The sequence below is a fragment of the Microtus oregoni genome, unplaced genomic scaffold (genome assembly GCF_018167655.1).
Source record: "Microtus oregoni isolate MIOR12 unplaced genomic scaffold, Mior012 000031F_ref0000149, whole genome shotgun sequence".
In the NCBI taxonomy this organism is placed as follows: Eukaryota; Metazoa; Chordata; class Mammalia; order Rodentia; family Cricetidae; genus Microtus; species Microtus oregoni.
In genome coordinates, this window is record NW_024543090.1 from 28,992,879 (window position 1) to 29,007,872 (window position 14,994).

At 37.7% G+C, this 14,994-nt stretch overlaps 1 protein-coding gene and 1 long non-coding RNA gene across 2 annotated transcripts in view; one reads left to right on the top strand and one right to left on the bottom strand.

The window, feature by feature from the left end:
• The window catches only part of LOC121465619 (mitotic checkpoint serine/threonine-protein kinase BUB1-like), a 34,151-nt gene that overhangs the window by 1,640 nt on the left and 17,517 nt on the right, over nt 1–14,994 (bottom strand). Inside the window, exons 14-24 of the mRNA XM_041678904.1 lie at nt 14,433–14,526; nt 13,618–13,699; nt 10,213–10,387; nt 6,474–6,558; nt 5,161–5,369; nt 3,187–3,330; nt 2,171–2,286; nt 1,706–1,867; nt 1,375–1,532; nt 1,101–1,269; nt 254–360 (exon numbers count right to left, since the gene is read on the bottom strand). Coding sequence (XP_041534838.1) covers nt 254–360; nt 1,101–1,269; nt 1,375–1,532; nt 1,706–1,867; nt 2,171–2,286; nt 3,187–3,330; nt 5,161–5,369; nt 6,474–6,558; nt 10,213–10,387; nt 13,618–13,699; nt 14,433–14,526 — 1,501 coding nt within the window. The remainder of the gene's footprint in view (nt 1–253; nt 361–1,100; nt 1,270–1,374; nt 1,533–1,705; nt 1,868–2,170; nt 2,287–3,186; nt 3,331–5,160; nt 5,370–6,473; nt 6,559–10,212; nt 10,388–13,617; nt 13,700–14,432; nt 14,527–14,994) is intronic.
• Nucleotides 926–14,983, top strand: LOC121465891. Its single transcript, XR_005976688.1, has 3 exons — nt 926–1,059; nt 11,206–11,320; nt 14,256–14,983. It is a non-coding gene; the product is annotated as an uncharacterized LOC121465891 (long non-coding RNA).

Here is a 14,994-nt window from a genome sequence, read left to right on the forward strand (position 1 = left end):
ACCCTGTCTCAAAAAATCAAAAAAAAAAAAAAAAAAAAAAAAAAAAAAAAAAAAGAACAGAATGCTAACCCACACAGTCAGTTCTCAATGGTTTTACAAGGCACTGAATGCTAGATTTGATCAGTGCCTAATGTGAGGATTATGTTCTATTACCAAAATCTACTACCCAGGTTCATTTTCTAGCTAGATAAAAATCAACTATTTTGCTGTTATTATTATTATTATTACTATAGTACCAATGCCAATAACCGACCTTCTAAAAAGACCTGCAGGTTTCCAGACTCCTCCTTCATTTTTGACTTTCATGTACGTCCCAAAGAGCATACAGTACACTGTTGCAGCAACTCCATAGTAATCAATCTATGAAGACAACAGACATATGCAATGTAAACAGTAACTTACGTGTGAGTATTTAAATAGGTCTCTAACTTAGAAGCTCAAGAACCATAGGGTTTTACATTTATGGAATTCTGAAATCCTCTGCTCTTTCACTTGGTGCAAACACAACAATCTGTCAGTTTGGCAGCTCCCCCAATTCTATCCTCTGGGACTCTGGTGGTTATTGTGTAACTACACATCAATGCCTCTGTGTGATATCTATATAACAGAACAGAACACTCTAGCATGGTCCAAATCTGTGGTTAACACAATGTCTACTATCCACCTCCAGAACAGCACTTATCTACCTGAAGCATTACTGGGAGTAACGAACTAGATATAAAGCCCTCACTTGTGCCCCCTTTATTATGGTCTTCTGGAAGCCACAGATCTTATCTGGAAACTGGGCAGTTGGTTTAAACTAGGCTCAAAAACTTTACATTTATCCTAATTAGCAGTATCTTCCTGAATTGTCAACTAATATTTCACTCTGCTGAAAACTCTGAAACTTTCTCACAGAATGTATTTGCTTTTCTGCTCTGTTGACAGAATCTGTATTAAGAGAGGAAGACTCTTCAAAAGTAGAATTTCTTTTTCTTCAGCCTTACGTTCTACTTTTCCTTCAGTGCCCAAGAGACCAGTTCAAACTACTTGAAGCTCTAAACTCATTTTAAAAGTCTAGTAAGTGTAATGTTTTCAAACCTCTTGCTTTCCGTCCATACCTGGTAGTTCCAAGGCTTGTTACTGAGCATCTCAGGACACTGAAAACCAGATGTTTCACACTTTCCTGTAAATGCAGTTCCTTTAGGGAAAAGTTTCATATCTATACTCTGACCCAGGTCAATCAGTGCCAAGCCAGTAGCTAAATCTTCATTATTCTGTTCTAAAAACCTACATCAATACAAACAAGCATGTGTCAATAAATAATATAAGCACAAATAACAAAGGGTATCAATGAAATGTTAGGGAAGAACTCCACTCAAGTGTCACACTTACGTGTGTCCTAGTATGAAGTTATCTGGCTTAATGTCTCCATGAATGATTTCGCAGCTGTGGACTTGTTCAATCATGTAAAGCATTCTGATAGCGAAGGTGATGACGAGAGCCTGGGGCATCACTTTTTCAGGGGTGTTTTTATAGAGGTTAATGGCATTCTAGAAATAATGCAAATGGTATCCTAAGTTGGCTGCAGAAGATTAATGAAATTTCAAGTCAAGGGCTTTACGCCTGCTTTCTATCCCAATAAAAGTTCCAATTGTGAAAAATAGTACAGGTAAAAACCAGAAATGTACATGCATTTCATGTTCATGTCATGAAAATTACTTACTAGTAATGTCCCATAGCTGTAGAGCTCCCCTATTAATATACTGCCATTTTGGAATAAGTGAGCAGAATAAAACTTGATGAACATGTGATGCACTTCTGGCTTTAGTCTCTCCATCAGCTGCATCCCAATGTAGAATTCCCAGGAATTGGCAGGTCTCTGAACCTACAAATCAAATCAGGTATGTGCTATGCATATCCTTATCCATATTCTGTAAAAGAATAGCAAGAAAGCAACTCCTCCCAGTTAAGGATGTTGACAAAAAGCAAGGACAAGCTAAGCACTCATCAGCAGTATAGGGCTGGCAGGATAATCTTAGTGGTAAGACAATTCCGAGTCTTCGTAGGATAGCTGTTTAACTGTTGACTAAGGCTTCATTGACATCAGTATTTAATGGGGAGTGGACAGAGGAAGATAACTTCTAAAATTTACATATACACCATACAAGAAGTTACTCATTTCATTTACCTTCAAAACACATTTCTGTTTACTTCTGGTATCATTCTCATCTCCATGAACAGCTTCATAGACTTGGGCAAAGGCCCCTTCTCCAAGAAGGTGAGTCACATAGATTAGGAAAGAACCTTGGAAGATAAGTATGTCAAATTGACAAAAAGCCATAAGGACTGTCCAAGTGAAGAATTCCTGGTGCCTGAACTACTTTTAATAAATTAAAATGGGTTTAATCTGGGGAAGTTTTCCCAGACTTAAATGAAAGTAAAACATACATCTGCCCCAAAGTGCCTCCTTACAAATTCTCTAAACGGGTGAGGGCAGCTCTGATGGCCCAGTATACTTATGTGTGGCCTTGGGTACTGGCCCTTCCATTACCTGTGGTGCCAGCTCTGCACAACTGTTGAGGTATTAGGAAGACTATGTAGAAATCTGTAAAGCTTTTTGGAAAATATACATGTTTTACAGGAGAATAAGAAAGGCAAAGCATAACTATGTTAATACTTATAAAAGTTTAGGATGGTTAGAACAATTTTGTATTTTGAAGAGTTTTTTATTTAGGTGGTTGTGAGCTGCTGAATACGGGCACTGGAACCCAAACTGAGGTCTCCTGAAATTGCTCTCTTGGTGGTGATGATGATGTTCAAGACAGAGTTTCTCTGTGTAACAGTCCTGGCTGTCCTGGAACTTGCTTTGTAGACCAGGTTAGCCTCTAACTCACAAAGATCTGTCTGCCTCTCCCCTCCCGAGTTCTGGGATTAAGGCATGTGCCACCACACCCGGCTCTGAAAGTACTCTTAACCTTTGAGCCATCTCTCTAGCTTGGAGTACATGCATTTTTAACTCTTGATAGATTGTCCAATGAAAGTCCCAACAGTAATCACAATTCTACTATCATATCTTAACAAAATTTCTCAATACTGTAGGTATTAACTCTTTCTTGAAGGTGGAAAGGGTAGAAGAATCTTTGAGTTACTATAAGTTTCTCATAAACAAGAATTCAAAGTTTTATTACCCAATGCAATTCTTACCCAATTGGAATTCTGTCTTGGGCTTGATAGCTGGAAGTTTACACTGCCACTCAAAAGTATTTGAATAGCAACTCACTGGTTTAGAAAGCCCAGACAGAAGTTTAAGAATCAATTCGTCATCCCATGGGTTCTCAATAGTAAAGTCTTAAATAGAAAAAAGAAAAAAAAAATTCAGCATTCAAATATCTTAACAGGAATTTTAGATAATTAAGTAAAAGCATTCACTAAATAAGCTTTCAAAATCTTACCCTAGAGCCAGGCGGTGGTGGCACACGCCTTTAATCCTAGCACTCGGGAGGCAGAGGCAGGCGGATCTCTGTGAGTTCGAGACCAGCCTGGTCTACAAGAGCTAGTTCCAGGACAGGCTCCAAAGCCACAGAGAAACCCTGTCTCGAAAAACCAAAAAAAAAAAAAAAAAAAAAAAAAAAAAAAAAAAAATCTTATCCTAGAGCATCCAATAATAAAAGAAGCTAAAATTGATATTGTCATTATTGTCACGTTAGGTCTACAAATTTAGACTATCCAGTTGTGACAAAGGGAATCAACTAGCTGCTTCCTGACTCATTTGGAGTGGCAGAATTTGTGCCTTCAAAAATTATAGCTCCATGCCTTGAAGTATACTTGGCCATTATTATTTAGTTGCTTTTAGTGTGCTCAGACATATACTCTTCACTGTTTCCCCCACTAACACACACAAAGTACACTACCTACACACAATGCGCATCAACGAGAATACCGTGTACACAAAAGGGAAAACAATTCCTAAAGGAGGACAAAGTCTTCTCTCCAATTTGATGTTATAAAACATTCTGTCTGTTGGTGCTTTGAAAAGGCTACTCTCCTACATGGTTACTGCTTTCTTAGAATATACAGAACATAGTTCTGAGATTTAGTAACTCATTTAGTTCTTACAGTAAGCCTTTAAGGTAGTCACTAGTATAACTTTCACTTTAAGATATATTTAACTTTTTTTTTTTCTTTGAGACAGGGTTTCTCTGTGTAACAGTCCTAGCTGTCTTGGAACTTCATTTGTAGACCATGCTGGCCTCAAATTCATTGAGACCCACCTGCCTCTGCATCTTAAGTGCTGGATTTAAAGGTGTGTGCCACCACCGCCTGGCCTGTTTGTTTGTCTGCATGTATGTATATGGGAAAGCATCAGATTCCTTGGACTCAGAAGTCCCAGACAGTTGTGAGACATCATGTGGTGCTGGGAATTGAACCTGGGTCCTTGGGAAGAGCAGCAAGTACTCAACCTGAGTCATCTCTCCAACTAACATCCATTTAAAGAGAAGCACCATAACGTGGCTGGGGAGGCTGGGAATTGGAGCCTTGCCTTAGAACTTAGTCTATCTCCTGATTTTATGTTCTCAGTTACTATGCAAGACTTTCTGTATAACAAGGGACAGAGGAAGATATCTCTTAATATTCAGTCTTGACTAATTGTTGTTACATACAGGGGTGAAGGTAATATTAGATTATATGTTTGACAAATAGCAAACTCTCAACCTTGAACTCTTTTTGAAAAGCTTTTTTGGAAGATTTGCTTTATGTGTATACTTTATGTGTATGTTTGCCTGCATATGTATATGTGCACTTTTTGTATGCCTGGTGCCCAGAGACATAACAAGGGGATTCCAGATTAACAGAACTGGAATTATAGATGGTTGTGAGCCATCATATGTGTGCTGAAAACCAAATCTGAGTCTTTTTGAAGAGCAGTCAAAAGTTCTCTTAACCAATGAGCCATCTTTCCAGGCCCCTAGTTCCTTTTTCTAACAGTAGCGATCTTGGTGCCTTTCAAGATTAAAATAGATTGACTGATTTCAAATGTGCTTGTAGTGAATTATTTTGTGATGTAGCTGCAAGTCTAAGTTTATTTTCTACTCCGTCCCCACACTGAGTTCTTTCATGGAAAAGCTTTCCCATGCTATTGTTCTTATGGCACACTTAAGATTGAGCATGTGTGCATACTTGGAGCATTGACGTTCCCAAGTGAACTAGTCTGCATCCATTCAACTTGGAGTCCAGTGCTGGCATCTGGTAGGTCCTCCATGGTCACAAGGTCAGTGCTTGTGCATTTATAAGTCTCAAGTCCAAACACTGCGTCCTGAGTGAACACACCACCTGAGGCAGGTTGGCTAGGATAGTCTAAAGATGCTGAAAATTTCTCTTGAGATGGACTGGATGTGCGAAAACAGAAAAAAAAAAAAAAACTTCACGTGATTAGAAGTCTTATTATATTTGACCAAAATAAAATAGCTTCCTTTCATTCTAAGAACAGCGTTTCAAAATTGTCTCACAGGTTGAGTTGATCAAATAACTTTTATTAAACAAGTATGTGTAAATACTCAAGCTACTAAGATAATGAATAGAAACAGAAATAAAACCAAAGCCAGTTAATGTATTAGATAAACAGGTAAGGTGGTATATTTGGTATTTAACAGGAATTGTGGGAATGAATTTATTACCCAAAGCTACATATAAATAATACTACTGTAATTAAGACTGAGTGTTTTTCATTCTAAAAAGGGCTTCTCTTCCAACACTAAGACAAACTAAAATATTACAATTCAACAAGATTCTGATACAATATCTCCACTGGTCAAATAAGATGATATTTTACCTTATTACTTAAGCTTTCAGCTGTCTTTTTTTTTTTTTTGGTGGTGGTGTGGTATCATGGAATTGATGTGCTTTTTATCAGCAATTCCACAAATTAGAAGCTCTATGACTTTGTCCTCGAGACCTGATGTCCTCATTTACAATAAGCGTTTAACGGAGTAATTGCCATAACTCAAGTTGTTGCAAGGATTAAGAGAACATAGCACACAGAAACAGCATAAACACTTTGTCTGGGTTATGTTATGTATTGGTTACATCCACAAACCTAATCAAATACAATGGGACTTGACTTTTGTAGCAGTACCTAAAGAGGCTTAAACATTCTATCTTCTCTTTAAAAGGCACTGGTTTTCTCAATTAAATGGGTGTGTAAAGCACAAATATGTGTTTTCTTAGTTTTGCAATAGTTGGCCTCAAAAAGAGGATTTAGTTTGAATACTGGAATGAATTTCAGAAAATATTAGCTCAGGGTCTGTTACTCAAGTTGCTTCTCTAACTGCCCTGATATACCAAGTCCTTAGGTAAATCACCATGTTTACACTAACAAACAGTACCTTCTCAATTAACTACCACTGAATAAAATCTTATTAGCCTTAGCACGTTAGAATACAGTATATTACTGTATCTTAAAGAGCAATGGAAGAGAGTGACAAACACAATACCCAAGCTTTCTGTCCTTTGAGAGGTCCACATTTTCTTTACAAGAATCCAAAGTCACATGTGTATACTGTGTAGCTACCATATTTTCTGAAATAAAAAAAAATTATAGACAGACTTATTACATACACATGTAGACACAAATACCATTTGATATGGTTACAAAGACTGGAACTCCTTTTCATACTGACTTTCACTACAATTTCAAAATACTGTTGTACCGTAGTACAAAGTGTTTTTTTTTTCATAGTACAAAGTGTTAAGACCAGAATTGAAAAAAAAAAAAAAAGTTACTTAGGGTTCAAAGAATAAATAACAAGTCCACTATGCAGGATGACCAGACCACTGAAAGTTACTGGCATGGGGCAAAGTATACCTTGTTTCAGGAGAATCTGCTATGAGGACACAGAGGGAGAACAAAAGGCTGCAACCCTTCCAGAGGGCTTTATATTAAAGGTTTGTGTGTCTTTTAGTTTAACAACTAAATGCTGGCAGAACTTGAATCACTGTTCCTTCTAACTTAAAAACAAAACAATTCATCTTTATTGACAGTAGATGGGACAGAATTATAGACTAAACTTTACCAAGTTGTTTAGTACTATGTAATACTACTACAGGCAAGTGTTATACTGGATTAATTTTTATCTGATGGTTGCTTATAAACAAATACTACTACTTATTAGTACTAGAACATTAGCTTCTATTTAAGAACCACAACGGCAAAGACCCCAAGAACAGTAACTATTGGCACTTTGAAGAACTCTTCATGGATTAGTTTTTATCAATTTAAAGAACTTAAAAAAAATGAGTAGCAAACTTGTGATGGCATTTAAATAGTCCATGTGTGAACTAACTTCTGTAAGCTTTAGAAAAAGAATAAAACATACTGGGTTAGTACTCTAAAAAATATCCTTATTCCTCAGTCAATTTTTAGGTTTTTAGGTTCATAATCCCATTAGAATATCTTTCATTTAGTGAAGTAAAATTCTCCAGCAGTTACTTAAATACTGTTTTAAAAATTTTGTTTGTGTGTGTGCTCGAGTGAGTGCATGTCATAGCACATGCATGGAGGTCAGAAGACAACTTGTAGGAGTCATTCTTCTTACCATGTGGGTCCTAGAGATCAAGCTCAGGTTGTCAGGCTTGACAGAAAACACTTTTACCCGCTGAGCCATCTCAATATGTTGTAGTACGGAGCGGCGGGCTGTGTCCCGCCACCCGGCTAGCTTTACCCGAAATAATTACACGGAAACTGTATTCTTTTAAACACTGCCTGACCCATTAGTTTCAGTTTCTTATTGGCTAGCTTTTACATATTGATCTAACCCATTTCTATTAATCTGTGTAGCCCACGAGCTGGCTTACCAGGAATGATCTTAACCTGCGTCTGTCTGGAGTGGGAGAATCATGGCGACTCCCTGACTCAGCTTCTTTCTCCCAGCATTCCGTTCTGTTTACTCCACCTACCTAAGGGTTGGCCTATCAAATGGGTCTAGGCAGTTTCTTTATTAATAAGAAATCACTCCCACATCATTTCCCCTTTTTCTGTTTAAACAAAAAAGGCTTTAACTTTAACATAGTAAAATTACATATAGCAAAACAGTTGTCAAGCAAGAATTACAGTTACAATATTTATATCTATTTTATCTTTTATCATAACTAAGGAAAACTATAACTATCTATTCATTCTTCAACTCCATCAAAGACTCCAGAAGGATATAATACTACCTAAGTAAACAAGAAATAAGAAAACTCTAGAAATGACAGAGACATCTTGCTGCCTGGACAGTCACCCAAAGTTTTTTTGTATGGTTGGGGCATCCATCTTTAGCCTTCAGGCCCATAGTATCCAGCAGACATTTCCATGAAGCAGGAAATTTCAAAGACAGTTCAGTCACTATCTGCTGTGTCCTGCAGAATGTCTCGCAGACTCTTTCATGAGTCATGAACCCCAAAAGACCGTCTCACCTTTAGGCAAGTTCAGCAGTCCTCTCTCATCAATACCTTCAGTATTGCTTTCATAAACAATTATTCTTTCTAAAAAGTACTGACAGTGATATAATTTAGCTAGTAAGCTGACAGTTATCCAAATGGCATAATGCTTCCGGATGTCAGTTTAAACCTTTTAGATTGAAAATTACCTAATACCTGTGTTCATTCTAGTGACACTTGAGTTAAATTCAAATGTACAGTGTTGACATATTTTTAAAATTAGTTTATGCATATGGGTGTTTTACTTGTATATTATGTCTATGCATCTGAGCATGCAGTACCTGCAGAGGCCAGAAGAGGCCATCCGATCCCCTAGAATTGGAGTTACAGACTGCTGGGAGCTTCCTTGTGGAACCTGGGAACCAAACCCTGGAGGACTGAACAGCCAGTGTTCATAACTGCTGAGCTATCTCTACATGTATATCTTTTATATAGAGGTTACATTAGGCATGAGGTTGAAACTAGGACTAATAGGAGTTTTATAATTTCTCTTTTGAAATCAGACAAACATGTGATTTTCTATGCATATTATACTTGTCCATGTCTAAATACACAAGAAATTGGTCATCAAAAGAACAAATAATCCAATAAAAAATGGGGTACAGACATAAACAGAGAACTCTCAACGAAGGAATCTATAATGGCTGAAAGACAATTAGGGAAATGGTCAACATCCTTAGCCATCAGAGAAATGCAAATCAAAACAACTCTGAGATTTCATCTTACACCTGTAAGAATGGCCAAGATCAAAACCACTGATGACAGCTTATGCTGGAGAGGATGTGGGATAAAGAGAACACTCCTCCATTGTTGGTGAAGTGCAAACTGGTACAGCCCCCTTAGAAATCAGTATGGTAATTTCTCAGAAAATTAGGAAACAACCTACTTCAAGACCCAGCAATACCACTTTTGCATATATACCCAAAGGATGCTCAATCATACCACAAGGATATGTGTTCAACTATGTTCATAGCAGCAATATATGTCATTGCCAGAACCTGAAAACAACCTAAAGGCCTCCTGACTGAAGAATGGATAAATAAGATGTGGTACATTTACACAAAAGAGCACTGCAGAGTGGGAAAAAATGACATCTTGAAATTTGCAGGCAAATGGATGGATCTAGAAAATATATTGAGTGAGGTAACCCAGACCAGAAAGACAAATATAGATAGTAAGTACTCACTCATAAGTGGCTTTTAGACATAAAGCAAAGAAAAACTAGCCTACAATTCACAATCCCAGAGAACCTAGACAACAAAGAGGACCCCAAGAGACATACATGGATCTAAACTACATGGGAAGTAGAAAAAGACAAGATCTCCTGAGTAAATTGGGAGTGTGGGGATCATGGGAGAAGGTAGAAGGGGAGGGGGGAGAAAGAAAGGGGAGTTGAAAAATATATAGCTCAATAAAAATAATTATTAATTCTAATATTTAAATAACTTAATCTTTTTGTAATAGTCCTTTCTTTGCTATCAAAATATAACACACTCCCGTTGGATATATGCCTCTAAGTGACTGCACAGGCTTTTTCCACTTTATACCTATTTATTAAATTTTAAAAAATATAGACTATGAAGACAAAACGTAAAAAAAGAAAGAAAAGAAAAAAACCAAAACCATGCACACATACATAAGTGGATTTTAAGCCTTTTTACAATTTTTAAACTTCCTCTTTAGAATCTTCAAGAAACTATAATACTAAACATTACATTTTTGCAGAAGATACTAAAATAATTAAGCACATACCTTTATCTTCTGGACTCTGCACTGAATTTGCTAGAAATTTGTGGAATGGTGTAGATAAAAGCAGGGCAGCAGATGTAAAATCTCCTGTAGTTTTAGAACCGGGAGTCAGGGTTTTGTTGAAGCGAGTGCTGCATTCTGCTGAATCGCCCACAAGCTCATCAGTGTGAGGCACTTCCTACAACAGAAGATGAACTGAAAAAAGCAATTTGACTGCTTTGTTGATGAAATTTAACACATCAACACTTTAAGTCAGGCAGTTAATATAGTCCTGGAGTAAAAACAACTCTCGAGGGTGAGGAGGTAAAGACGATCACTTGAGCTTAGGAGTTCAAAATCATCCTGAACAACACAGCAAGCTCCTGTCTCAAAAAACAAAACCCCAAACATTTTAAAATTAAAAAAAAAAAAAGGACTTAAAGAAACAGATATATAAACCTCTTATTTTTAGCATACTTCAAAAGAGCCACATAAAACAATTAAACTTTTTTTTTATTTTTTTGAGACAAGGTTTCTCTGTAGTTTTGGAGCCTGTCCTGGAACTAGTTCTTGTAGACCAGGCTGGCCTTGAACTTACACAGTGCTGGGATTAAAGGCGTGTGCCACCACCACCCGGCAACAATTAAACATTTTTTTTTTTTTTTTTTGGTTTTTCGAGACAGGGTTTCTCTGTAGCTTTGGTGCCGATCCCGGAACTAGCTCTTGTAGACCAGGCTGGCCTCGAACTCACAGAGATCCGCCTGCCTCTGCCTCCCAAGTGCTGGGATTAAAGGCGTGCGCCACCACTGCCCGGCACAATTAAACATTTTTATCTTGGACATTATTCTTTAAATTTGAAGAGTTACAAAGATAGTAAAGAGTTGTTCTCCTTCATTATTTTCCCTCTAATGGTAATCTTGTCTAAAATGTGATTTATTGTAAAAAACAAAACAACAAAAAAACCAAAGTGATACTAGTAACAGGAGCCGTTATTTGATATCTCTTTTTCCTCCCCAGTCTCCAACATAGGTCAGTACATCGCAAGTGGTTGCTCTGTCTACTTAGCTGCTTCTGATGACAGCCATCTGTGGATCTTTCCCACACTTTCTTGCACTGATGCTTTGGAATAGAGGTAATGACCTGTGACTGTGTCTCTAGTTTAGGCTTTTATACTAGGGATATATATTTTAGAGAGGACTATCAGGGACGATCGCATTAAACTTTGGGAATATGTGCCATAAACATAACATATTTTGTGACGTTAACCCAATCACTTAGTCAGGTATCCCTGAGACTTCCTTACTGAATTATTTTTCCTCTCCCCATTTTTTTTAAATGTAAATCCCCATGACCTGCCCATACTGAAAGGGAAGTAAACCCTACCTTTCAGAGGGCATAATCAAAGAATGAAGAAATATTACATTTACTTGTTTGTGTGTGTACCTGGTACACACATGTACCAGCTTTCATGGGAGGGAATGTCAGAGGACAATTATGGGAGTCAATTTTTCTTCTACTATGTGTGTCCCAGGGATCAAAGTTGGGTCGTTCAAACTGGTGGCAAAAGCCTTTAGCTGCTGAGCCATCTCGTAGGCCCTCTTAGAGAAATAGTAAACCAATATAGTAATTAATAATTTTGAAAAGATGCTTGGGAGCTATGCAGACTGTTTCTTCTCAGTGACATTAGTAGTCATCCATGGGCCTTGCCTATAGCAGTTCCAACCTTAGTGTTCTAATGGTGACCTTCTACATTCCTTGGAATGCTTCTGTAAGGGAGATTTGTTCTTCCTATCCTGTTGTATGAATATGGATATTCACTATTTCTTAGGTTATAATTTAATATCACCTTACTATTTTCTCTTTCAAATTGTCCCAGGTTGGGGCTGGAGAGATGGCTCAGTGGTTAAGAGCATTGCCTGCTCTTCCAGAGGTCCTGAGTTCAATTCCCAGCAACCACATGGTGGCTCACAACCATCTGTAAAGACGTTTGGCGCCCTCATCTGGCCTTCAGGCATACAGACAGAATATTGCATACATAATAAATAAATAAATATTTAAAAAAAATTGTCCCAGGTTTGATCACTGACTTGTTTAGTAGGTTGCTGTGCTGCCCATCCCACTTCACAAAAACACAAAACCAAAACAATTATATCCTTAATTTCTGGCATAAGCTACCCCAGGCTCATCTTCTATTTACCCTGACATGGCCTATAGAATCAGACATTTCTTTAAGAACATAATTATAGGCTAAGTTTTAGAATCTGTGGGGAAAGAGAACTAAAGTTTCATCAGAACTGAACTTCATAAATCCTTTCAGTTCTTAAAATGCCACATATACTTTTTAAGCCACCATGTGATTGCCGGGAATCGAACTCAGGACCTTTGGAAGAGCAGGCAATGCTCTTAACCACTGAGCCATCTCTCCAGCCCCTCCACATATACTTTTTATACATCACATTTTTTTTTTTTCTTTTTGGTTTTTGAGATAGGGTTTCTCTGTGTAACTTTGGCTGTTCTAGAACTCACTTTGTAGACCAGGCTGGCCTTGAACTCAGAGATTCACCTGCCTCTGCTGTGCTGGGATTAAAGGTGTGTGCCACCATGCCTGGCCACATTTTTTAAAAACAAATTCCACCATTCCTTCCAGTAATGAAAGAAAAACTGGACAGTTATAAATGCACCAGTTTCTGCTCAGCACCAGCATATATAGAAATGTACCTTTATTTGTTTGCTAAAGCATGTAGCAGAGTAATCCAACAAAATGTAGTTCTGAAAGAGTGGCACTCAATCTAAAATCCAGTCCATTATTTTGGAAAATTGTAAGGCTAAGCAGTTCATCAAAAAATTGAGAGCCTCACAACAGTTAATTGAGAAGAACCTATCATGGACTTAAAACAGGGAGCCAGGGTTCAGCAGCACATCTCAGAATGGGAAATTAACAATGAGGAATCCTTTCTGGGGCATCACCGTCACAGGGGAATGTAGGGTATGGACAGGGAGCATACATGGGGAATTCTCGGGCCCATTGTGAAAGTCTAGATGCAATGGCTGCTGACATACAAGAACACTGCAGGTCAATGAACTGCTGAAGCTTGGCTGCTGTGGTGTACTGATCTATTTTCTTCAGTTTTCTGGGTTTCTCACTAATATCCCACTGTAGATCTCAATTCTTATGTCTAAGAAAAACATATACTCCTGGGTGGCACCTCCAACCTAAAGGAATGGCCTTGAGAGGTAAGGATCATATAATTATTTTTATTTTCTCTACTTAATATAGAATTCAATTCTGTTAATGAACATATTTTTCATGCAACATTGGATTTTCCAGAAGTTGCACATACCTTATGCCATATGATGAGCATAATCATTTGGTAAAATTAAGGACAGATTCTAAGACCTATTTCACTGATAAAGCAGAGATTTACTTACATTTGATGTTGAAGGAAATTTGCTGACAGAGCGTTCTCCAAAGGTCCTGGCTCCTGTGGGCTTATTTTTAGCCTGTGGTAAGCTAAAGAAAGATTTGTATAATTATAAATCATAAAACATACAAATGAAATAAATAAGCTTAAAGCGTTAGAAAAATTTGTCACTTATCCTATGTAAGGAGTTAATGGTCTTACAAAGATTCCTTACTTTTACAGCAACTATAGCAAAACTGGGTCCAAACTGAATTAACTGTCAGCAGAAGGCATTTTTATTACACTGGGTTCCAAATTTTAGAAGCACATTAAACAAGGACTTTGACCAGTAGGATGTCCTGGGTAACAGGTAACATTCTAAATCTTTTTTATAGTGTCTATACTAGATATGGATATCACTCTGTAAGCTGATCACGCTGTCTCCCTTCTACCTTAGTATGAAGGTCCTCCATGCCAAGATGCCTATAACTCACATAGCTTCATTTGTTCCTGAAAATACCTGATGTCTCACTAATGAGGTGTTCTACATTTTCTCTGTAGTTATGACTCAACATAAGCCGCTTTCTGTTCTACTTTATTGGCCCTGTACTTTATGGATCCATCTGTTCTCTGACAACTTCTAACTAGACTGCCTTTCTTTTTCAGCTGTGCTTCTGTTACAGGAGGTCTGTTGTCTTGGAACTCATGCACGGGAACCCAAGTCCAGACCACCCTATCTCCTCACTGCCTTACAACGTTCAAGTCCTGAAGGCCCTCTACAGCATATGATGATGACATGTACACCCCGCCCTCTGACTTTATTTTAAATAGGCCTTTCTTTACCCATAATTTTCTTTGTTTCCATCTTCAAAAATAGGAAAAGTAGATGGCAAAGACATCTTATTAACTCCCCAAGCTCCAGAGGATACTGCATTTTCTACAAGAAAACAAAAACAACATCTCATTATTATCTTACAGCTACCTGTAAGAAAAAGTGCTGAAATCTTCAAAATACTAGGTCTTAGGTAATGACATAAGCTGCTGTACAGGGAGGTGAAGTGACTGATTCACAGCCCAGTGGTGATCCTGACACATACAGAGCAGTGTCCACCCTCCTATAATGTTGCTACAGAGCTCCTTCAATAAAAGCACACAAAAGTTGTGGGAACTTTTGTTGTTGTTCATGTCCTTTAAGAAAAAGGATTAATATTTGTTAATTTCCAGTCTTCCCAATTCTAACTAGACTCTATTTAGCCTTGTCATAATCTTTGGCTTCCAGCACTGCTGGGTTCCAAGCTCTACCTAGACATCTCTCAAGTTGAGAACTTACTTTCCTGACTGTTCCTACCCATGATGCTTTTGTCTTTTAGCACTCACTATTAAATAACAATAAAAAAAATCCAAC